At 37.4% G+C, this 25,834-nt stretch overlaps 1 protein-coding gene across 3 annotated transcripts; it reads right to left on the bottom strand.

Annotated features, from left to right (window-relative positions):
- Positions 1-235: 235 nt before the first annotated feature.
- CUNH21orf91 (chromosome unknown C21orf91 homolog) lies at positions 236-25,424 on the bottom strand. Of its 3 annotated transcripts, none has more exons than XM_037055560.1 (5): positions 25,321-25,424; positions 24,286-24,419; positions 6,551-7,084; positions 5,529-5,591; positions 236-4,045 (listed from the first exon to the last, which is right to left on the bottom strand). In XM_037055560.1, exons 2-5 carry the CDS (start codon positions 24,410-24,412, stop codon positions 3,879-3,881), a joined length of 891 nt encoding a protein of 296 aa, XP_036911455.1. In that variant the 5' UTR covers positions 24,413-24,419; positions 25,321-25,424; the 3' UTR covers positions 236-3,878. The 3 variants fall into 3 exon arrangements, with proteins under 3 accessions (XP_036911455.1, XP_036911456.1, XP_036911453.1); XM_037055561.1 differs by having other exon boundaries at positions 24,817-25,369; XM_037055558.1 differs by having other exon boundaries at positions 24,788-25,369.
- Between the last annotated feature and the right edge of the window lie 410 nt (positions 25,425-25,834).

A 25,834-nucleotide genomic window follows, 5' to 3' on the forward strand; every position in this document is an offset into this window, starting at 1 on the left:
ACCACGCTATAATCTACTCGACTTAAAGCAAGGTTAACACAAACAATGTGTTGAAAAAGTAGCAAGGGCTTCCTACAGAAGTCACTACGGAACACTTTCTAAACTGCCTCTTTTCAAAATAGTAGAATGAAAAATAAATATTCTACACTTTTGAAAGAAATACGAAACATGTATTTACTAAAATTCCCGTTGTTTTATGTGTAGGCGAGGGAAGTTCCACTAACGCGCTTTTTGGGGGGAGGGGGACAGGCAATACTCATCTCCATGATTTTGCTTCACTCCTGTATCACTCAAACGCAGTAGCATCCTGGTCTCTCACAAACGAAGAACAGAAGTATGTATGACAAAGAAGTTGCTAAAGAAAATCTCAGGGCTAAAGACTTGCTATGGTAGCTTCACAGCAACACGACCAAGTTGCTTAAGACGACATTGTATAACGAGGGCAGTTAGGAAGGCTGAGATGCAAACCAGTACAGGCACACAGCCCTATTACCTTATTATTCTGGGAAGAAAACTCTCCCCCAGCCCACCACCAAAAAGCTTAATTTGGCAAGAACAACCTGTTGAGTTTTATGTCTTACTGATTTTCACCACAACCTTTTTCAAATAATTATTTCCACCAACCTAAGGTTGAAAATGCAATTGAACACTGAAGTGAAATCAATTAACTTTGCTTTTATAGCTATATCTGAACATAAGATAAAGAATTTTTAAGAGTGCTAAACTTCTTAATAAGTACGTAAAATACTCAGTATCTTACCTCAGCATAAGTAGTAACATCTGTCAGTAACTAGTCGGCATAAATTAGAAAAATAACACTACAATATAGCCATTGAGAAGTTTTCACATCACATAACCTAATTTTATGTTCACTAACCTGAATCTCTTACTAAGCTACACAAATAATTTATTCTTTAAAAGCTCCTACTTCAGTTTGGAACATACACATTTTGTTTTACATTTTACAACATTAATAACACAAGATTTCTTCTAAAAAAACAAAATAGAACCCGAACTGGCAAACATTCACACACAAAGAGATGCAAAAAAATTAAGTAAATAAGAAAGAAACCCTAGAAAAAACTGACTGACAAGACTCAAGAGTTTAAACACCACGCTAATTGATATATGATGAAAAAAGAAAGCACTTTAAGGAATATGGTAAAATGAAAAACCTGAGAAATCTCAAGATGCCTATCAAGATGCCAACATGAGAGTATTTTTCTCAAATCACTTTCAACATGGACTTATTTTAATCCTCACATGTATATAAAAATGGGCACTTTGTGGTGAAATGCACATGTAATTTGAAAAAGAATGTTTCTTTGCCCCAACATCATACACGAGATGCTACAAAACACTACTCTGCTGCCTGTATCTATTATCGATGTCCCAAGCACATGACTTTTTAAAAATGAAGACAATTTAGGACATTAAATACTAGGGTCAAAGGATGATGAAAGGCCGAGCAGATCTGAAAACTTGGGGAACAACCCTGGGTGGTGTCAAAATCCCTTTTGATGTCAAACTGACCTTTTTTAAAAAACTCAACTTGTCTCATTATAAAACCTAACATGAAGAAAATAACTGGCTTCATTCCCCTTAACCATATAGGCTCTGAAATAATAACAGATAATTTACAATCTCTCTTTTGTCACTTTTTAAACTGAAGGTATAGATAAGGTTTTCTTCTAAACTTCCTCAAAAAGTACTAACCGTACAGAGTAGCCAAGTACGGTAACCAGTATTTGTGGTCTTTTATATCCTCTTAAGGTAGAATTCAACTCTGTCCCTTAGCCTTCTTTTAGAATATACAGTAATTTCATATTCAATCAAGAAAACTAACAGTGGGGCTCTGGCTGGGTAGCTCAGTTGGTTAAAGCGTGGTCCCAATATGCCGTGGTTGTGGGTTCAAACCCATCACGGCACACACAAGAATCAATGAGTGAATGCATAACTAAGTGTAACAACAAATTGATACTTCCCTCAAGTCAATACATAAAAAAACCACAATGGAATATAAAATGCTTATCAAATATCTGAATAAACCACTGTGTAAAATACACTAACAATTTTTTACTAGAATATTTAGCCAAATAAAGTCCTAGCACGAGTACCAGCACCACAGGTATTTTTTAAGAGCACCTTTCCTTTGAAGAGCTTAAGTAGAAATAGCTAAATGGAGTGACTCGGAGTCCCTGATTAAGAGCTTGGTACAGGCATAATCCCATCAAATTTTTCCTAACTCATTAGTAAAGCTACGTATCTGCCAGGGTTCTTTCAGAGATGAGCACACACACTCTTTGGCCAACACTGTTGTGTTCCGTTGGGGCTGCACCTTATGGCTCAGTGCTGGAAACACGCTATTACTGGTATTAAAAGCAACCCACCCCGAAGGTTTAAGGGCCCCAAAGTGATCTAAATAGAAGCACCAGTGTGGCAAGCACTGGCTGGTAACACCCTCAACGAGTTATGCCAAAAAAGAGTAAAGTCAGACTTGAAAATGTGACCATAACAACTAAGCACTAAGCTACTTACTGGCATCATCTAGAAAAATCTTTATTAACTTGTAAATTTATGGATTTCGATATTGCACACATTCAATTTAAAGCTTATCAAACACTAAGGCAATGTATCCCCAACTCCTGGATTTTACATTCACTTTGGATGGCTCAAAGAATTGAGAGAAACGGAAAGTACCTTTCAAAAGCTCCCTCCACAAATCAGGTATGTCATACTTCGAAGATGAATGAGATGTCAAGTAATATTCTTGGGCCAATTTAACCTATGTTAGTATTCCAAAAATGTTTTCTACTAGTTTGTGTTCAAGACTAATTTCAATGATGTTGCTACATAACTTGGGACAGTTCAAGGGTTCTTGAACGTTTATCCAAAATGGCACACAGAATTATTTTTAACTTTTTCAAAGATAGGACAATTATTTCACAGTGCATTCAATTTGAAGATAGATATGACATTTGACTTGCAAGTGAGCCCTGACTTACTCTGTCCGAATTCTAACACATCAAAATGAGATGAAAGTAAAAATGAAATAAAAGAGGCTTTTACTCCTGTGGAGACAAACTGACTTATGAAAGCTAGATTAGCATTTTCTTCCTGAATAAACTCAGAACTGCATTAGTTAGAAAACAATTATATAGTTTATTTTCTTGTATATTTGCTTTAAAAAGTTATTAATTCCTCTTTCATAAGGGTTGTTAGAAGTCAAACAATTCAACTAGATAGATTTCTACTCCAAAATACATTTATCTTTGGAAAATAAGAAGTTGTAAAAGCAGTGTATTAAGAGAATAAAATGCAGTGTTCTGAAATGTGGGTAACAGTCACACATGAAAGTGTAAATATAATATACAGAGCCATTCAAATACACATTTATAAAGAGAATGGAAAGGTACCTAAAATAGCATTTATATATATAAAATTTTTGTATTAAAATATTGCTCATAATAAATAAGGTGATATTATGAATTTCACTTTCCTCTTTCATTTTTATCTTTAGTAGTTCAGACTAATCTAAGAAGTTTGTTAAACTATTGTTTTAAAAGGTGAATTACATTAAACTATGTTTAACAAAATCACACTGTAATAGTATATTTAATAGTCACATGTTGTAAAAATTAGGAAGGGCCATTTAGTAATTTTGGGAAAAAAGATTCCCAAAGTAAGCCAAGATGATCAACCCTACAAGCCTACAGTGCAATGATTGGCTTATGTGACAAAGATCAACACTGCCTTTACGCTTGGCAAATTTAATGAGCATTGCAAAATGAACCACGACTTTCTTCAAGTTGTTCAGAGTCTGCACGGCCGGCAGACCAACAAATGGTAGGGCGCAGGAAGTAGGTGTTCGGTGTAGCTCAGTTGTTCATGGGCAGGTGTGACTTCATTCCTGTTCGTCCCACTTGCAGACATGGCAACTTGGAATAGTTCTTGAGAAGCTGTCCGATGGCAACGTGGCGGACGTGGAGCTCTGAGGCTAAAGAATCTTTTTCTTGCAGTTGATGTGTTAACTTTTCAAAAACTTCTGTAAAAATGTACAAAGAAGTTCCATTTTTAGGACACAGAAAGCTAAGCCTACTATGATTTATATTTCAAGTACTTTAACTGAAAGCATTCAGTGAATGAACGTGATCTTACACCAAGGAAACGGTGGTGTTTTGATCATTCCGGGGAGTTGTATACTCTGTGTCGCCGGCTGCAATTTGGAATGCCTTTTCTCCACCACGTGACACTTAAGTGTTGTAAGCAATGACTATATGGATATGCAGGGGAAATGGCAGTACAACTACCTCTGCAACACTTTTCCCAATCTGAAGGAGAAACCGGTTCAGTCAGTATCTAACATGACTTACGGAAGATAAGTGCACATCAGTGCCTAAGTCTAGAAACCCACGTGGCTTTGGAATCAGACTACTTTGGAATCAGACTACATGAAATGACAAACCTTGTTGCTACTCTTCAAAGTCTCAAGCAAAGTAACTTAAATTATGTTCTAGTTTCCCCTTATGTATTGCCTCCGAGAGAGTAAATCTTTCACAAGTAAATCTTTCACAACATTACTGTGAGGGTACAAGAAGGGCATACTTGTAAAGTACTTACCACAAAGTACTTGATAAATATATGTTGCTATTACTACTGTTATTATTATTATTTTATTATTCTGAGAGGTTGTGTGGTCAAGAAATGCCACTAGCCTTGTAGTTAAAAACACAGGGGTTAGAATCTTTAATCTGCTACAACTAAATAAATGCATAATCTCTGTAAACACCTTAACTGTCTTTGGACTGCAGATCCCTCACAGAAACGGGAGTCAATTGCAAAACAAAATAAGAGACAACTGGGGAATCAGAACACTGTTAACTGTTGGTGTTAGAATCGTATTTCATGACATTAAAAACTACTAGCTGGTATTCTTCTTAAAGATGATGTGAGGTTTGGATTACTCTGAAAATAGTTACCTTTTAGAGTAAATCCTGAAGTATTTTTGGACAAAACAATATGTTGCCTGGGATTTGTTTCAAGGTAATCCATGCTGCGGTCGGGGGAGGGGGTGAGGGTAATGGGTACAAGTGGGGATGAGGGAAAACTGGCTATGCTTTTTGTAATAGTTGAAGCTGACGATGATGGGTGAAGGGATTCACTGTACTATTCTCACTACCTTTGTGCATGAAATTGTTCAAGACCAGGACTAAGACCTACATTAAACAACTGTCAGGAAGGCCACCTGCACAGTGCCTGGCACAACAGTAGGGAGTCAAAAAAATAGCAGGGAGACAGTGAGAAGGTACGTTTAAGATGTAGTCTTCATTTTCAGTTAAAAAAGAGAAAAACCTATTTCCCCTGCAGTTCATAAGGAAGTTGTTCTCTTATTCTTTTCACTTTGAAACATAATAGGCTCTAATCCCATTTTCAAACTTAAATGCAGATAATGCTAGTGTTACCCTGTTACAGGAGATTTTCTACATCAAAATTTTCACATACAAAAAAAAATGACACTGATTCTTTACCCTGTATTTGCTGTTGGAGCTTTGCATTCAGTTGCTTTACCTCACCAAAAGTCATCGAATTCACTGAAACATGAAAATATATTCATTATTACCACAACAACCTGAGAAGCTGCCTTCATCACTTACACAATATCTTATTTAAAAAAGACTTGTCCTTATCTGCCCACGCACCGTTCAGCAGCACCCTAGGATTCATTAACTCCCGCAGTGTGGAGCTTTTAAATCCTAACCTCAACCCACAGTGAAAAACACATTTCGTATCACTCCCAGAACACCTCTCCTGAAAGGAAAGTTTCAGCGGAAAGCACTTCTTCGGGTCCACTGGATTCTGATATATCCCATCAAGTAATTTTGCTTAAACATCACCTAGTTCATGATTCCCAGTTTGAAAAACACTACTATAAAATACTGAGAACAGTATGAAAAATGTTGTCTACCCAGTTACATAACCTGAGATATGTAGAATCAAGAAGATTCATAAAAATATACCCATGGTCCCTTCCTGCTCGAAAATTATTTAAGTCAATTAAAATGGTCTCAGCTGCTGTGAGCTTTTGGAAATGCAGACTGAATGAGTCACTTTTATACCTCTAAATAACACATTACCTTTGGCCTTCAGTAAAACGTCCCATTTTTGCTTCTGAAATGCCACTCCCAATTAGCCTTGTAGGGACTGGCGATGTGACAACAGTGCAAGCCAGTGGTTGAGGCTGGACTTTTACTCTCTATATGAACCTTGAACTTTCCCATTCAGCTTGTTGACTCCATTCAGTTTAATAATTTAGAATGGCAAAACAACTCATGGTACTGCAGAAGTCTAATGCTTAGGACATACCATGGGGGATTCCAGAGAACTGATGGAGTGTCTTAAGATACCTCACTTTTTATGGGGTGAACCTGTCACTTACATAGTCTATTTACCAAATCTATAGTTCTACAGCAAAAGTCTTAAAACACCAAATACATAAGGATTTTTAAAAAAATCCAATAAAATTGTTTCATCTTTCTCCCATTTTACTTACATTCCTCTCTGCTGTAATGAGGATGTTGGGTCTGGACATCTGCCTCTTCATTAGAGATGGTCTCTTCTTTTTTCTGTGCCTGACTGTGAGACCACAGTCCACTACTGTGGCATAAGGCGGCACCCGAATTCTGTAACACAGCCAGCCCAAAGTCTGTATTGTCTCTCTGCTCCAGTATTCTTTGTGTGCAGTCTGAGAGGCCAGCTGTACTTCCATCTATCCACTTAGCAGAATACTTTGGTACTTGGGAGTCACACCATGGGAGCAACTTTTTATCTGGCGTATGCCCAAAATTAAACAGGTGATCCTGGGGATTTTTGGAACAATCAGAATCCGAATCTACATCCTTATTTTGTGCATACTGTACGATCCAGTTTATCTTCTTACTCAAAATGGTTTTAACGTCTTCATAATAAGTACTTTTTGAAAGCTTAGATCGAGGACAATCCTGGTTTGCAATCAAATGATATTTTTCAAAGCAGTCTTTATGGCCCCTTAATGATGTGGTGTGCAAGAGATTAGATTTTGGCACTCCTATAAAAAAATAAAAGAAAATTTTGCTTTTCCAAGTTGCATTAATATACAAATCTTAGTAAAACACAGTCACAGACAGTTTGTAAACTAGAGGAAAAATGCTAAAGGATATTGGTATCAATAATATAAAATGTGGTCTAATGATTCTGCTTCAATTTAACTATATATTCAGTAATATTAAACTCTTACAAATAGTAAATCCTTTTTAAGGACTTAAAGATTCAACCTTAACTTTAGTCTAGAGGCATGTTATTGCATACAATATTAACAAAAATACTACTGAGCTAGCAATTTACATTTACAGAATCTTGGCCTTTACATTACTGTGCTTTCTTCACAATCCTTCTGAAGTACACACTAGCAAAAAATTCTATTATAAGGCTCAAGAAAAGAAACGCTTGATGATTTTTTTCCCCGACAAGAGCATAGTAAATCATGTTCTTCAATTATTAGTTATGTTTTTACTCGGGAAAAACCCAGAACCAGAAAATACTCATTTTAATAAAAGCTTCAGGAAGTCAATGAACTGTTAAGATAATAAGTATGAATAAAAGCATCTAACATGTTTTCACACTTCAGTTTTATAATTATCAAAACTTTACCAAGATAATTTTATCTTCTAAAAAAATGTATTATACAAAATTATTTTTCATATAGCAGTAAATTCACTCTGACAAGATACAATAGCCAGAATAACTGTTCAACTCACAAGTGTTCATTATACATCATAAATAATGGAAATATTCTTATTACATTTTTATATCTCCCGTCTTTTTCAGTAGAGCTTAAGTTGGGTAAATCAATTGTTTTTTAAAATATAGAATACATTTCTAATATAAATTTCAAACTACAGAATGTTCTACATTTTTATAAGTTTAAGCCTTACTGGTCAAATCAAAGAGCAATGCTCTACATGGAAGGTGAGTGGGGACGTGGAGCTGAAAATTAACGCCTGCCAGGAGTAAACACTCTAAATCTGCTTAGCTTCTAAAACAGAGTAAGTGGAAAGCCACTCAGGTGCTAGGCTAAAAAAAAAAGTTTCAGCTGACTCATCAGAAAAAATTACACCTTTTGTTTTAAAAATCGAAGTCTTAACAATTTTATTAACTGAGTTCCAAACTCTAAGTAATGGTAGGATAATGAACTCTGCCCTTTAATGGTAAATTGGCTATAAAAAAAGTGCTTGAGAATAACCCAATGGGCTCTCCATCAGTCCTTCACAAGCTGTGTGGGTAGACCTCCTGAACACTGGTATTACAAGCATATGTGAACAACTGCTCTCATAAGGTAAATTCAAATATCTCAGCATTGTTTCTCCCACTCAACAAAAAAATTAAACTTAAAACAGAGTATCATACACTTTTTAAACACCCCTTTCCTACCTGTATTGAAATTATATGTACATACAATTTTTTAAAAATCAGTTATTGTATCTATTTAGGTCAAATTTCCAGCAAAGTTAAAATACTTAAGTGCGAAACCTCAAAGTTCTATTTGATAACCTACTGTACACCTTTGAAACTAGGTAAATTAACATACAAAGTTCACAAACCTTGCTTATCAGTAAAATATTAACAATTCTGTTACACTGGTTTTAGATCATCCGTAAGATAAACTGTATTTAGTTTGAACTATAAACCAAAGGGCTCCATTATTCTGTTTGATTCTAATACTGCTCTGGATGCACAGCAGGTAGATGGAGAGAACCTGAAACCTGCCTGCTTTACTCACTTCGGAAAATGTGTTCCAGAGCTTCCCCCTGCACTGTAAACTCCGTTAGGTCTCACGGCCAAGAGATGACTAGCCAGCCCCATCCCCAGCCCCCACAGTAAACGGTCTCATTCTCATTCCAAGGCCCCAGTGCTAACCCCGGAAGCAATGATTTATTCAATACTTGAAACTAGAAAGTAAATTAGAAGATTCTCCTTCAAGTAAAAGAAATTCTTTAGCATATAAAAAGGTTCAAAATTAGGCTGCACAAAAGTGATTAATGTTGCTATTAAATTTTAAAAATTTATTTAGAAACTTCAGACATTATATTAAAAATTATACAAAACAATGAATTTCCCCATGTTCCTCAGAGCTTTAACAACAGGTCAATATGATAGATATCTATTTGAAGAATAACATGAGCTTCTAAAATTTTATTATTCAGTGTTGCTTCTTAGTAATTCATGTAATACAACTTGCTCCAGAAATAATCTTTCTTTAAACTTTGACTTAAATGCTCCAGTGAAAACTAGGAACCCAGCTCAGCACATGCTACTATGTACACGGTAATCTGTGGAGGCAGACAGCAAACCAGAGAACCACTCTATTCAATTTACTGTGAAAAAATATGCTACTAAAAGTTCAGATTCTGACATTCCAGAGAAAAATCCCCTAAAGATGAAACAAACAAGTGTCACGGGCAAGACTTCTGACAGCGTGTCCATTTCTACTTAGACATCCTACAGGCTTCTTAAACTCACCCTACGTAAATAAACTCTTTTCTTCGTTCTCACTAGCCGATCCTCTTCCTGCGTCTGGCACCACCAGCTGCTTAAGGAAGAAACCTGGGTGCCCTCCTTGACAGCTCCTTCCCTACCTCCTGGGATGTTCTGCTGTCCACCTTAATAGAGTCTCCCCTCTCCCATAAAATCTAGCAGCACAACATCTCAAATCCTGCTTCATGTCCACTCTCACTACACTGTCTGGGTCATCATCATCTCTGCCCAGTTCTCATTTTCTCTAAGAAACATTTTCTAACCACTGACTAGCTTAACACACTGGATTTTCCAATTACCTCTTCCCTGGCCTTTAGCTCCTGGTAGTAAGTTCTGTGAGAAGAGAACTGCATCTGTTTTACACGCATCCTCAATGTCACTGCCTGGCACACAGTGAGTACTCCAGAAAAAGGAGTGAAATGAATACACAAAAATTAAAGTTATATTCAAACAAACCAAAACTTACTACCAATGATCACTCAAGGACTCCTGCAGTGAATTTTTTTTGCCTATCCTACCAAGGGAGCCAGAATGCACAATTTTGCCAGGCCGCTCAGAGGTTAATTAAAGGCATCTTCCAGTGCACTTACTCCTATCCTGAGTTTAATGGGCCATTTGTTTGAAAAACTGGTTAGTGGCACTAATACAGAGATGCCAGTCCTGTGGAATCATTCAATCTGCCAAGCGAAGCCAGGAGCTTCTACTCAATTACAAATTTTAACAGAAAATTTACATATACTGAATATTTTAAAAGGGTCATGTAAACTATAAACTGTAGCTCATTCATCCAGATCTTTATCTCTTCTTTCAGCTCGCTAAAAACTTAAAACTTGACTGAGTTTTGAAGTTCAATTTGAAAATATTTGTTACATAAACACAGTGTCCAACCTGTGGCTCCTGACGGCTATGAATGTGGCCCAACACAAAATCGTAAATTTACTCAGGACCTTTTTTGGGTTTATCAGTTTTCATCAGTGTTCACGTATTTCAAGTGCAGCCCAAGACTCCCCTTTCTTTTTCCAGCGTGCCCCAGACATGCCAAAAGGCTGGACACCCCTGGTTTAAAATACCCGACGTAGTAGCAAAGGACACAAAAAATTTAAAAATGTAATATACTGACTTCTTCAGATATTTGAACAAACTACCTTTTCATCTAGAAAAGAATGTAAAAAGCCCACTTAATTTGTATCTTATATATATGGCATTTGATAAACTCTTGAAGTATTTTTTTCCCACCTTGAATACGAGAAAAAACAATCGCTATTTTCAGAGATCCCAGAGTTTCCCAACTGACTTTTCCATTCTAATTGCATTTACAAGTGTAAACAGTTTCAAGCACTAATTTGTTTTCTCAGCAGCTTTTGAAAGGGAATGAATCTAAATGCAATTAAATGAGTCGATACTTTTAAAGAGCGGAGTTATAAGGAATTTCCAAATCAGTTCAACAAGAACTGCCTATAACTTGCTTACTAATAAAAATTTTGAAGGCCAATATAACTGACATCCTATTATAAAAACTTCTTTCAAATGTACTTCAAAGATGTCCATGTAACTTTTTTGTCATGAGGTCATTATTTTTAGAGAACCAAGACCTTAACTGGCAACCATAAATGCTAATTTTTTAAAGCAGCAGTTTCTTTTTTTTTTTTTAAGATTTTATTTATTTATCTTTAGAGGGGAAGGGAAGGAGAGGAGAGAAACATCAATGTATGGTTGCCTCTCGTGTGTTCCCTGCTGGGAACTGGCCTGCAATCCAGGCATGTGCCCTGACTGGGAATTGAACCGCGATCCTGTGGTTTGCAGGCCCGCGCTCAATCCACTGAGCTACACCAGCCAGGGCGCTCTTTTATCTATTTAAATTTTGTTGATGTGATTACAGTTGTCCTAATTTCCCCCCATGGTCCTTCACTCCAACTCTCCCCTTCCCAGTCAATTCTCACACCATTGTTCATGTCCACGGGTGACACATGTGCTCTTTGTCTAATTGCTTCGCCTTCTTTCAACCAGCCCCAACCTGCCCCCTCCCCTCTTAAAACATCAGTCTGTTCCTTGTTTCTGTATCTCTGATTCTGTTTTGCTCATTAGTTAATTGTGTTCCTTAGATTCTAATTATATGTGAGATCATATGGTATTTGTCTTTAATTCCCTGGCTTATTTCACTTCACCTAATAGTCTCCAGTTCCATCCATGCTGTTGCAAAAAGGTACAAATTCCTTTTTTACTGCTGCATAATATTCCACCATGTAAGTGCAGTCATAGCTTTTTTTATCCACCCATGTCCTGATAGACACACAGGCTGTTATCAAATCTTGGCTATTGTAAATAACACTATGAACATAGGGGTGCATATATTATTTTTAGTGTTTTGGGATTCTTTGGGTATATTCCCACAAGTGGTATCACTGGGTCAAAAGGCAGTTCCATTTTAGTTTTCTGAGGAAATTCCATACTGTTTTCCACAGTGGCTGCACCAGTCTGCATTCCCACCAACAGTGCACTGGGGTTCGTTTTTCTCTACGTCCTCATCAGCACGTTTGTTCACGATGGCCACCGGGACAGGCATGAGGTATCCTCATTGTGGTTTTAATTCGCATCTCTCTGATCGCTAGTGATGCTGAGCATTATTTCCCTATGCCTATGGGCCATCTGTATGTCCTCCGTAGAGAAGTGTTTACTCAGGTCCTTTGCCCATTTTTTAATTGGACTGTTTGACATCCTGGTGTTGAGTCATAAGAGTTCTGTATGTATTTTGGAGATTAAACCCTTGTCTGATATATCATTGGCAAATGTTTTCCCATGAAGTGGGTTCTCTTTTCATTTTACTGATGGTTTCTTTAGCTGTGCAGCTTTTAAATTTGATATAGTCACATTTGTTTATTTTTTCCTTTGTTTCCCTTGCCCTAGGAGATATATCGGCAAAAATATTACTGCATGAGATATCTGAAACTTTACTATATTCTCCTCCAGAATTTTTAAGGTAACACAGCTTATATTTAAGTACTAGTTTCTTTTAGATAGTGGCTTTTTAGAAATTTATATAGGCAGTATGTTTCTGTATGAACAGTGGTATTTTTAAAAAGTTAATCTGTCCCTATTTAATAGTTTTTTTTATCGTTTTCCACCTCATCTGATTTTATTACACCATTCTCACATTGAGAACCCTCCCACTAACCCATATGGCATGCTATCCCCATTTCTATTCTCTAAGTTCCTCTTGAAGATCAATTTAAGAAAACTTGGTTAAACCTAGAGAAGAGCAAAAGACACTCAAATGTAGATCTGTCTACCTACCACTGTTATCCTTTTAAAATAAGGGTATTTCCATACTTATTATATTTAATCTGACTATTGTAGTGACATGATTTTTTCCCCTTAATAATATACTCCAAATGGCACTAAGATACCCACAAAACGAAAACACTTAAGTTCACGTGTCCCGTTATCCGTGGCCTTCCCACCTATAGCCTCTTGAAGAAGACCTTCTTTTTGATGTGTTCACAACGAGACACGTGCAATCTTCCCCTCATGGCCCATTGGCTGATCAGGTTCAACAGCCCTTCTCCCAACTGACTACACCCCTGCTACATGGCTTTGTAGTTCACATGCGTTCAAGTCCTAGCATCTGACTGCCTTATGCAGTTCACTGGATGTCAGACTTCACCTTAAATTTACCACTGTATTTTGTTTCCCAATCAAAGGCATGGCTTAAATAATTTTGGTATTCCATAAGTAGACCAAATATAATACACACAGTAGTCGGATGTAAAGTGTAATGCACACCAGATCACACTGTTAGTAGACTGGCTCTATGGGAGCAAGTACTTCATCTTGAACTTTAAACTCTGAACAGAATTGTAAAACTGGCAGTGTTAGCTTTCCAAATGGTGGGTTTTTGTGTTCTTCTTTAATGCTTAAAAAAGACAACAAGATTTAGTTAGGACTGAAGTTCCAGGTTAATGTGCTGTGAAGAAATTTTAAACATATTGCCTTCAAACCTGACTAACAATTTGTGCAGCGCAGCTTCAAAATATTTGTTTAGGAAGCGCACATTTTGTGCGGCTTAAAGAATTTTCCATGAGTAAGGTGTTTTTCTTTTTATGATGATCTTATCTTGGTTGCTAAGAGAACAAGCACCTGCATGTTTATATGCTGCACATATTAAGAACCTTGAGCTTCTTTCAGCAAGTGTTAATTGTAAAAATGGGAGAGCAGCTGCATTTAGTTGTACTAAGACTCAAAAAGTTGAGAAGTTACTTCTTTGTTTCTGAGGGTCAGGTTTCTATTTCTAATAAAAGAAGCAGAAGAAAAGCTCTGCAAGTAGAGGTGGCCACCGACAGCCGGGAGTCTGGGTCCACACACAAGGTCTGTGTAGCCTATGAATATTTTAAAAGAAAAAAAATCATATATAATAGTCAATTTCTTGGTTTCTCTTAAAAACAAAATCAGAAGATACAGTGGCTGCCACTTGTTACTAGTAAGAAGCAGCCAGTGGATGATATAGAGCAAGGGCTTTTCAATTCAAAACAGTTCCTATCATTTCCCGCATGAGTGCAGGTACCTGTGACATAGCAGGCTCTGCGGCCATGTCTGTTAGTGACAGTTGTACTACATGCTAAGGCTGTGCAGCAATACAGGCCTGGGTAGCTTCTGAGTAAATATTGCTTGTTCTGGAGATGCTTTGATACTCAATTTGATCCTGCTATTCTGCATTTGATGAGCAAGCAGCAGCAGCCAAGCCGTGATTCAAGAAGCATCATGAGCATTATATCTATTTGCAACCATAGCTATTCAGTAGGATGATGCTCAGACTGTGTATCCTGCCATGGAACGAAAGGCAGGCCACTAGACCAAAGGGGAGAAGGCAAGTAAGGACAGTCAGAGCACCTACTTCCTTTCTAAACCCACCGTAGGGCAGGCTTCTGCCTCTTGGAAATTTTTATTAGCTGTCTTATGTGCCTTAGTGAGTGCTGTGATGAAGAGTGTCCCACTTCCCTCCCCATCATGCCTTCAGCTAATTCAGGAGTCATTTAAGAGTCAGTCATGTGCAAGTATCCAACATGCTGTTTAAAAGTAAAAAGCAACTGTTTATTTTTGCATTGCTAGCAGATGCAATTATTGGCAACCTCACCAAGCCAACATACAGATGGGCTCAGCAACTTGTTTTTCCATATTTTGAGAATCACTGCCATAAAGAAAGATCTATCAACAGGTGGTCTTTAGAGAGCAGATTTCAGTTTAGAGACATTTTTTTCCATTTTAAACTTTTTGTGTGTGCTAAGAGAAGGATAGACCACTTAAGCAACTTAATCCAATAAGTGATTTATACAGGCAAATCTTGCCCTGGCTAGTGTAGCTCTGTGAAATGAGCGCAGGCCTGTGAAATGAGCGCAGGCCTGCGAACCACACGATTGTGGTTCGATTCCCAGTCAGGGCACATGCCTGGGTTGCAGGCCAGTTCCCAGCAGCGGACTCACGAGAGGCAACCATACATTGATATTTCTCTCCTTCTCTCCTTCCCTTCCCCTCTAAAGATAAATAAGTAAAATCTTAAAAAAAAAGGCAAATCTCAGTAAGCAAGGAGTTCAAGGAGATAATGTTAGAAGATAAACTTAACCTCAAATAACCAAGGAAGCCAGGGTAGAACTTAGTTCTTGTGCTGATAGGAGATGCAAATTTCCAAATGACTTGTCAAAAAGAAAAACCTATCTCAGTGACTCTCCCTTTTTCATTAGAACCGTTGGGAAACACCTACGTAACAACTGTTACTACTAACAGGGTACGAAGACAGCAGTCTATACTGGACTGAGCCCATTAATTCAGCTACCTGTCCAACAGAACTGTGACAATGGACGTGTTCTGCATCTGTGCTGAAATGCAGCCAGTGTGACTGAGGAACTGAAGTTTCAACTTTAATTCACTTGAATTTGAATAACCACTGGTGGGTAAGCTAACAAATTGGACAGGGCAGTTTCTCCATAGGTAATTTTAGAAGCCAAAGGGCATTTGCAATAAGAATATGATGGAAACTATCCATGTTCTTACTGATAGTCAAATATGAAATACTAAGCTCATAGCAGCATAGAACATAAAAAGCTACATTTGTTTTTCTTGTACTTAAAATGTATCAAATTAGACCAGTAATCCAATTGACACAAATAACCCTCTAATTGTTCATTTCCCCCCTAAATAGCTCTAATTGAATGTACTACCATTTATTCTAAGTTTTTGTGTATGAAGGTGTCATAATAGACTCCTTAAAAATAAATACTCAAATTAACTATAATATGATTACATTATCATTTTAAATATCTACCTGTGTGTGGCATATGGAGACACTAATTTGCAGGAAAAAAAATCTTTCTTAAAAATAAACAGGGTTAAAGGATACATGTCACTTAAAAAAGAACCAGAAAAAAAATGCCATAGTAATACCAGATGAATGGGGCACGAAGTAAATTTATAGGCTGGAAAGCAAGAAATGTAATAGCCACATGAACCCTTTGCCCTTCATCTTCTGAACTGCTATCTGCCCAGTTAAAGTTTTGCATGATTTATTTCCTTACAACAAGAAAAGCAAAATAAAAAGCTGTCCTGAAGCTGTTTTAAAACCTCAGTTGTGCATCTCAACTTTTTTGCATACATTGGAATCACAGTTCTTGAAATTCTAGTTGACTACACCTTAAATAAATGCTTTATAGCAGCTTCTGATAGAAATATTTAGCTAGTGAATTTGAAGGCAGTTAGAATTCAATCACTACTAATGGTAATGGTAAAAATTAAGATTGATGGGAAACAATCACTACAATGCACCAACCATTTGGTAAGAAAAGCTAAAGCTAAAAATGCAACGACTGATGAGTCATACTGCCAAATGCTAAAATACAAATGTTTTGACCGTGTGTGAATTGCATCACAGAAATTCTAGAGTAAAGAGAACTTTGATCTAAACAAAGGAGTTAGAGAACTGGCACACAGTAAAATGTTTTCATTATGAAACAAATAGTTTTTTTTAAATGGTTGATTATTTGGCATTAAACCAGTAGTGATGGAGGACATAACAAATGACAGGACATGCAGGCTGGGACATGCCTTTGACTAAAAGTCTTCCTTTGGGAATTTAAGCTACTACACAATGAAATGGGACTGTAATCAGACAAGCAAAAAAGATGTACATACAAGAATGTTTTAGTACTGGTAAACTGGAAGCAAACTAAACCTTTATCAATGGGATACTGCTTAAATAAATTATGGTTCGATGGGACACAGCCTTTAGAAAGAAATCAACATGGTAGAACTTTACTTACAAATAGGAAAAGATGTTCCTAACCTATTAAATGAAAAGGTTGGTTATGAAATAATATATACAGCTTGATTTCATTTCTTAAATCCAAATGACCACACACATGAGAGTGTGCATGCCTATATACACTTTACTGCAGAAAATAATGTAGAAGAACCAAAAACACTAAAAGATTATTGATGGATAATCTTTTTTTGTTTCCTGTATTTTTATTTTTTTCTGTAATAGGCAAACTGTTTTCTTTTTCAATGAAAAACATTTAAAAATGCCTATAAAGAAATACATTTTGGTTTGAGAAAAGTGTTCTTTAGTTCCAGACAAATTAGTCTTTATGTACTGTACTGTACGTTCCAATGAACTAAGTGAAACAAAAAGATTTAGATACTGAAATGCAAAAGACACACACACACCTAAAATTCTGAATTTCTTTTAAGATTGTAAGAATTTTTTTTAGGCTAACAATGTATCTAGCAAAGAAAAGTATTTAACCTTCAAATGAAACCTGTCCTCCCCCAAAGTAAAATCACAAGCACATTACAGTTTTTATCCGGCAACCTTGTTGGAGATCTGAAGACCCAAAGGGAGTGAGGGAAGAAGGACACTGATAACTGAACACAACTCATACTGTTGATAAAAAACAGAGAAAGGAGTAAAAGGATGTGCTGAGCAGCTGCTCCATGAGGGAAATAATGGCAGTTAGAACAGAAAAAAAAACCTACTGAAAACCAACTCAAGATAAATTCAAACCTTTTCAAAGTGCATAAAACATTAAATTACTATGTCAGTGGAGAAGCTGTTTAATATACCAACCAATCATAGCAATCTTTTCAGTGATATTTCATCTCTTCAGGTGAGATGAAAACAAAACCCTTCTACATTTGAATATAAATTAACAGCAACATTTGCATCACAAGCTGTTTTTACCGAAAGGCTGCTGCATTCATCATCCCTCGGTTGTGAACTTTGGCAATGGTATTACTTATCATCACCTCCACTGAATACATGTAGTCCAAAGAGCAAGCAGCTGCGTACTGGGAGGAAGGAGAAGTAAACGGTGTTTAGGTGAGGCAGGCAGGGAGAGAGGGAGGGATACTGGATCACGTGTCACATTAGGGAGTTAACAGCTTAACCCAAAGAACATGGCAAGGAATCGACTGAGAGTCCTAAGACAATTGAATGGCATAATCAGACTTGTATTTTGAAGACTTTCTGGTAATACTGCAAGAGAAGAAATAGGAGAATTGGGTAGTAGGGGAAAGGGGGATTAAGTCTATGAAAATAAAGTAGTCGAGATAATATTGGTAAGGGAATTTATATTTGTTTTAACTGTCTTATCCTCAGCTATAGAACAATTTCTAGCACACAACAGTTGCTCAATTAATATCCACTGAACGTGTGTAAAAAGTGCTACAGACTGAACCACACAGCTTTAATTCTGAGTTTTAGATTTTTATAGGTGCATATTATTTTGCTTTATTGTTGTATAGTTGAGACAGTAATATTAAAAAGCTACCAGAAACAGATACACTAGTTTAAGGCAGACACTGTTCCCTTGTTACAAACTATAAATTGAAGGCTTAGTGTCTAATGGTTTTATTCTCCTTGTCAAAATCCTAAAGGTGGTGTGCTAAATTGGATTAGAATAATTTATACCCACTCTAACTAGAACTACTGCTGATAACACTTTGATAATTTAACAGTGTTAGTTAGCCACTTTGATTTCAATCACTTAGTATTACCTTTTGTCCCCCCCATTAGTAATAATTGGGCCTCAGACGAACCTCACATGCTATGATACTGCCACTGCGCAAAGCTTATTATTACCTTATTTGAAATTCACACTTAATGTTAATTTCCTATATAATAGAGATTAAATTTAAGGTGCTGTGAAAGTGTGTTCCAACCTCAAAAGTGCTTTGCAAATACCAAGTTATGTTTTCTTTATGTTACATTCAGTAATAAACACTCGGAATTTTTCTTAAGTTTTACTAGAATGTCAACAGAAGGACACTAATTCTTAATATATTAAAAAACTTCTAAAATGTTCTATTGATGTTAGTGAAATTCAACACTCATTATTTTCTAAACTCACATTAAGCTTTATATTTTAAACTTCTCTTTTAGTTAATACCAATGTATGATGTTTGCCATTATGGCAAAAAAGGGGAAGAAGCTAATACCAGACGGAGTTACCTATATACACCTTTCCTATCACAAGTGGTGGCCACTTTTACTTCAGAAAAAAGATACTAGTGTGTCAGAAGCAGGACAGAGGAAGAGTTGTTGATAAGACTTCAAGTAGTCTTGACCTCCAAAGATGATCTAATCTTGTAGGAAAGATTTCGTATTCTGAGCATGGCTCTAAGTTGCCTTTTTCCTGTGACTTTATGGTGATTAAAGGAAATGGGTGTCTACATTTTATATACTTATTAGACACAGGCTTCAAAGACCTAAGAATTATACTTTACTTATACTTATATCAACTACTTCAAGAATTTAAAATTGAGACTCAAACTGCTCCCTGACTACTGACCATGTGAACAGCACTTTAGGCAAAGACACAGAGAATCAAGAACGGGATTACACATAAGCATTAGGTTCACCAGTGCCTTAACCAAGAGAAAACACCCATGGACTCTTCTTACTGGAAAGATTAATAAGGATCTGAATTTGGGCTGGCTTCAGGAAAAATCCAACAAATTAGATGAGAATAAAGACTGAGATGGACTGCCCTGGTTGGTGTGGCTCAGTGGTTGATTGCCAGGCTAAGAATCAAAGGGTTGCTGGTTCGATTCCCAGTCAGGGTACATGCCTAGAATGTGGCCCAAATCTCCAGTAGAGGGTGTGTGAGAAGCAACCACAAATTGATGTTAATCTCCCTTTCTTTCCCCTTCCCTTCCCCTCTCTCTAAATAAAATCTTCAAAAAAAAAGACTGAGGTGGACTATAAAGTCTGACTGAGATGACCAGTAAGCATTAGTAGTTCATACTAATCAACTAGCAAGATCAATTAATCAACTAGCAAGATCAACTAATCAACTAGCAAGATCAACTTACACTGGAAACTTCGCTTAGCACAAGCGGAACTGACCCAGTCTTATAAAAAAGTTTCTCTGCAGAAAAGGAAAGAAGCAGATTATTAGGGAAAGGTAAAAATAATAATTATTTGCACAGCATTTTGGCACGAAATAAAAACAGATAGCACGAAGTAACAGACTGGAGCCCTGGATCACTTCCCTCTCTAGTCTCATTTCTAACTTTGTTAGATTACCACTGAGTTTCATCATTGGCTCCTGACACCCTGGGCCACCTTCTTCTAAGCCTCAACAGCTTAGGGACAGTAGTAATTTGGTCATTACAGAGCTTTTGAAAATTTTAGCACAATGAACTATAATGCATATTAGTGTATTTGATCATATACTCATAAAAAGTTTATAGTGTCTTAAGGCCAAGGACAGGCTATCTATACTAAGAAGTTTATGCATCTGTCTCTTAATTCTAAACATAAACAAGTTTTTTTAAAGTTTTTATTTATTGATTTTAAAGAGCGAGAGAAGGGTGAGAGGGTAAAGGGTGAGTGGGAGAGGGAGAGGGTGAAGGAGAAGGAGAGGGTGGTGCAGAGAATGATAGATGTCCATTTGTTTGTTGTTCCACTTACTTACACGCATTCACTGGTTGATTCTTGTATGTGCCCTGATTAGAGACATACCTGTAACCCTGGTGTACAAGGACAATGCTCTCCAACCAACTGAGCAACCCGGCTGGGGCTGACAAGTTATTTTCATGGTGAATTACAGTAACAAAAAAAGATCTTGTGAACATTTAAAAATACTTAAGTCCTCAAAGTATAATTCTTAGGTCTTTGAAGCCTGTGTCTAATAAGTATATAAAATGTAGACACCCATTTCCTTTAATCACCATAAAGTCACAGGAAAAAGGCAACTTAGAGCCATGCTCAGAATACGAAATCTTTCCTACAAGATTAGATCATCTTTAGTTATTTCTCTTTCTTCTTTTCTCTTCATTTCATACATATATGCAGGCATATAGCTTTTAAACACTAGGCCATTTGATCAGACCAGTTTTGACCTGACATAAGCAACAAAAGGTATAAAACTTTTGGCCCTGGCTGGTGTAGCTCAGTGGATTCAGTGCAGGCTGCGAACTGAAGTGTCGCAGGTTTGATTCCCAGTCAGGGCACATGCCTGGGTTGTGGGCCAGGCTCCTAGTGGGGACCACTTGAGAAGCAAGCACACGTTGATATTTCTCCCTCCCTTCCCCTCTCTCTAAAAATAAATAAAATCTTCAAAAAATTGTAAATGTTTTTATTTATTACCAATGTGTGAACTCTAAACTAGGCTAACTGTGGACTCAAATACTAACCTTGGGCCAAATACATGGTGATGGAACATGACCTGATTCTGAGTGGTGAGTGCACAATACAACATGCAGGTCATTTATCATAGAAATATACACTTAATACCCATGTAATCTTATTGGCCAATGCCAACTCAATAAATTAAAAGAAAAAACAAAAAAAATGAGCTAATCTAAAAGCTCCTTAAAAGAATTTTTAACTAGCTTCTTAGCTGGAAAAAACAAAAAAGGATGCTGTAGAACGAATTTAGCTGTTAGTAAGCTAAGAAACCAGGCAACATCAACATTACCATATTATAAAAAAAGTTATACCGAATTAGTAAAGGTAAATGTCATATTTTTTAAAGTTCCTCTTATAGTCTAACATTTACTGGCTGGCACTGTGATGAGAAGATGGTAGAGGAAAGGAAACTGCAAAAACATTTAAAAATGTTTACTGACATAGAAAAGAATATGCCTTGTTATTTTTAGGTATGGAGTTATTTTATTACCACTTTTTTCCATTGGTTTCTAAAAACCTGTACACTGATACACAAACTAAAATTTGTGGAATTCTCTTTTCCTAAAACTTCTGAGATTTAAAAAAATAATCTTAGAATACTAGAATAATTATAACACACTAGCTCATCCATGTGGTTAATATGAAAATGTATTATATTTGTAAGAACTGGAAACTGACTTTAGATAAATTGAGAAGAAATTTTAATTCTAAATGAATTTTCTCACAAAGGAATAACTGGCATTAAAATCATAAAACCTTGATTTATTGGTTAATCAATAAACCTTTATTTATTCTGAGTGTACACAGAATATCAAATAGTTTTAATTCAAACTGAGGACTGATTTTGTCTTTTAAATTAAAGACAACTATTATATCAACAATGTAGGACTTATGTCATGCTTAATGAGATGGCTATGACACATCCCTGATATGTTATCACGAGTGAAATATTAATAAAGATGATATCTGAGAAATATTTGTATATTCTTTATATAATGATTGAGAACCAGTTAAAGACATACCAAAAAAAAGGTAGAAAAGCAACTGTGAAAGTTTTTATTTCTATAAAAAAATTTTATCACAGCACGAATACCCCTAATGATTTAGCAGGAAGCACTACTTAGGAAAAGTTGGCTAACAGAATAGCAGTGGTAGCCAGTTAGGATTCAAGAAAACATGTTTCTGATATTTGCCCTATCAACTGAAATAACTGGTGACAGTAGATCAATGGAATTAAGCTCACATATACCAGAACTAGATTCATCAGTCTTCAAAGGCAAGGGTTGTCAATTACTGCTGTACTCTTCAAAGTACATTTCTTAGGTCCCATCGCCTCTAAAATGGATAAAAGTGCCCCATCCCAGAGCTATTTTGAGCTCAGTAAGATAATCCACATAAGGTGCTTAGAACAGTGCCTGGCACAGGACTGCTCACAGCAATGCCTGCGACTTAACAATAGCTTGCCATCACCACTACTGCAACCCTGAACAGTCAGTCTGACGATCTGGCTCTGTTTCCTTCTGTGTAAAACACGGGTTTGAGTTAGATCATTTCCAATGCTTTTGCCTGTCTAAAATTGAAATCTACAAGTAAAAGAATATATAAGGCTAACTCTATTTCCAAAGAACATGAAACTATAACCTTTTACTCTAGCATGATGAAGGGCATGGTCATTTAAACGCTACCAAAGAAACATGTTTTTTAAGTAACCCCTTCGAAATTATACTTATTAAAGCCAACAGGAAACCTACAGGAAATCCATGCTCTTCCATCAATAACCCTGTTCAGCAGCTACAATTCTTATAGAAAATATAATAGGAAAACTGTCATAACCAATATGATCTTAAATAAAAGGTGCCTGTCACATAAATAACTCATGTTTTTAGAAATCTACTTATGGTTATAATTTTGTCTCTTATTATTGAGTATCTAAATACATTGATTTGGTGCCCACAATAATTTCTGAAAAGTCCTAATGGGAATCTCAAAGTAAATAACCCTAATGTGTTCTTTGTTCCTTCTTTTTTTAAAAGATATGAACACTTTATTTCTCCTACTTAATTTAAAAGTACAGAAAATGAAAATTTTCAAATATGCAAAGCAGCAAAAAGAACTGCTTTGAAACCAAAATTTATAGGTCTAACAAAATCTCTCTGCTGATATTACAATTCGAAATTCAAATGACAGGCAAACTTTTTTATTTCCAGAATATTAAAATTCTTTTAAGTGTGACTCAAATATTTTTAAAATCAAGAGTTTTAGAAAAATGGGGGATAATTGTAATAGCACAATAAAATAAAACTAAATCAAATCAAGTTTTATCATGACATCAAGATTAAAGAAACATTTTTCATGTTTCTTGGGACCAAACTTGTGCTTTCTAGAGACAATTAACTATGCACTAATCCAAACAAATACAGAGTTTTCATTAACAGAGTTTGTTTTTTTTTGTATTTGGAGAGCTCTTTTTCATATACGCTTAGGGACACTAGTAAGAAATTTCTAAAGCCTTTTTATATATAAAAAATTACTAAAGGTGTGTGAGACCACTGAAAAGAGGTTATCTAAACATTTAAAATTCTTTTTCTAGATAATAAGACAGCACTAAGAACAGAGTTGTAGCTCACTACTAGGTACTAGAATGGTATTAAATTACAATTGCCCATCCAAGTAAACGTCTGGTTACCTTAGCTCTTAATGTTAAAACAAAATGAAACACACACACATGCACATGCACAAATGTCTGTTAAAATCTGACAATTTCATAAGCTCTCAAAGCAAAAAGCATGTGCCATCAGTTTTTAGTATAAGTAGTTAGTACTGCGTTAAGTTTTTTAAAGAAAGATTTTTTCTTAAATTCGTGGCTGTGCTAACTACAGCTTCATTTCCATAAACCCTTATCTTTCACAAAAAACCACACTTCATACTTTGCACAATTTACAGTCATTTAAGAAACTCAGTTTTACCTTTTAAGTAGGTTCATGCAAAGTAACTGTATAAAGCTCATGCCATAAAATGAATCTATACTCTGTACTTACCCTCAATACTTAGCTCAAAACAAACGTGGCAGAAGGAGAGTGTGTCTTTGTCTGTTCCCAGTTTACAAACACTGCAAATGTTGTCATCATTCAAATCAATGTTTACAAAGTGCTCCTCTTCGTTCATAGTGCCCCTATTAAGAAACAGAAAAGGAAAGTTAACGCATTTTCAAAAACTTGTCCTTAGGGCTTACAGCAATACTAGGAACTTCTAAGAAAAGAGGGATGCTGTTAAGTTTATCTAGTGCAATAATAGTCCATCAAACAAGTATCGCCATACTTGCATTTTAATGTGCAAAGACACAAACCCAGTTAAGACTTAAAGCCTTGCCATAGGTGACATTATACCCAGGGGCTTTTTTGGGTCCTCATTTCATTTGGTTGAGATGGGTATCTGAAGGAAAGCGATTGGCGGGGATTCTAGTCCGCCCTTCCATCCCCGGAACGCACGCAGAAAGAACAGCAGCGAGGCCTTTTCCGCTGCCGGGGTCTGTCAACCTACTTAACGCAGTTAAATGAAGGAAAAACGACCTGTTCCGGATCCCTCTTTGTTAACTTCATTGTGTTAGACGTGTTTCGTTAACTCGGCGTAGGGAGGCTTCCCGTCGGAGATCGGCGGCGGGAAAACGCACGTGGAAAGGCAAACACCCGGGCAGAGCGTCCCGCCCGCTTCCAAAGCACCCCAGTGTCCAAAGCCCGGCAGCGGCTCACCCGTGCAGGTCAGGCACCGCCGGAGGTGGGGTGGCCAAGTCGGGCTTGGAGGAGCCGTTTGTTTCCCTCGCCCTGGGTTCCCGCCCACCTAGCGAAGGTCGGTGGACCACAGCAGTGGGTCTGCCGGACTCAGCGCCTAGGGGAGTCGTTCCCAAGCCCAGCCTCCGAAGTGGGGAACCCCGTCCGCCGCTCAAGTGGCCGCGGTCCCGAAAGCCTCTCCCTTCCGTCCATCCGTCGCGGAGTCCGAGGGAATGCTAACTCCGAGCGCTAAGCCCGCGGGACCCCGGCGCAAGCAGATCGGAGAGCGGGGAGCAGGGTCCTTACCGTCCAACTCCGTGCGCCGCCGCAGCCCTTCTGTGCGGCTCCGAGTCCTGCACTATTGTTTCCGGCAGCAGCCGAGGCGGCCGCCGCGCGCGGGGCCCCGCCCCCTCCCGCGCGTGCCATCCTCAGAAGGCTCTGGGGGTGGTGGCGCCGCTGAGGCCGAAGTTGCGCCCTAGGACGGTGGCCGAGGGCCTCGCGTCTGCCCCGTCCAGCTTTGACTTCGCGTCTTCCACTTGCAAACCGTCCTGATTTCCCGTCGTTTCTCCCCGGTGTCTTAGCGTTCTCCGGAGAGCGGCGCTTCGTACGCCCCCCGCCTCCGTCAAGCAGATAGAGGAGTCCATTACCACCTTTCCTATCGTAGTGGAAACTCCTGCCCCCGGGCGGGGGCCACTGGCTGCGGGGGCCGAGAAGTGACGAGTGGATGCGAGAAAGGGATGGAGCTGCGTGGGGCGGACTTTATTTGAAAACATTAGAGTGAAGCAAAATACTGTCACTGAACTTTAGTTGGGTGGCAGTT

The sequence above is a fragment of the Sturnira hondurensis genome, unplaced genomic scaffold (genome assembly GCF_014824575.4).
Source record: "Sturnira hondurensis isolate 20B ecotype Veracruz unplaced genomic scaffold, ASM1482457v3 Scaffold0008710, whole genome shotgun sequence".
NCBI classification, from domain to species: Eukaryota; Metazoa; Chordata; class Mammalia; order Chiroptera; family Phyllostomidae; genus Sturnira; species Sturnira hondurensis.

Coding starts and splice junctions, on each gene's coding strand:
- CUNH21orf91 (XM_037055558.1), bottom strand. CDS start 24,846: ATGAAGTTAACAAAGAGGGATCCGGAACAGGTCGTTTTTCCTTCATTT. Junction 5,592..6,550: donor TCATTACAGCAGAGAGGAAT/GTAAGTAAAATG, acceptor TTCATGTTTCAG/TGAATTCGATGACTTTTGGT. Junction 4,046..5,528: donor GCTCCAACAGCAAATACAGG/GTAAAGAATCAG, acceptor ACATTTTTACAG/AAGTTTTTGAAAAGTTAACA.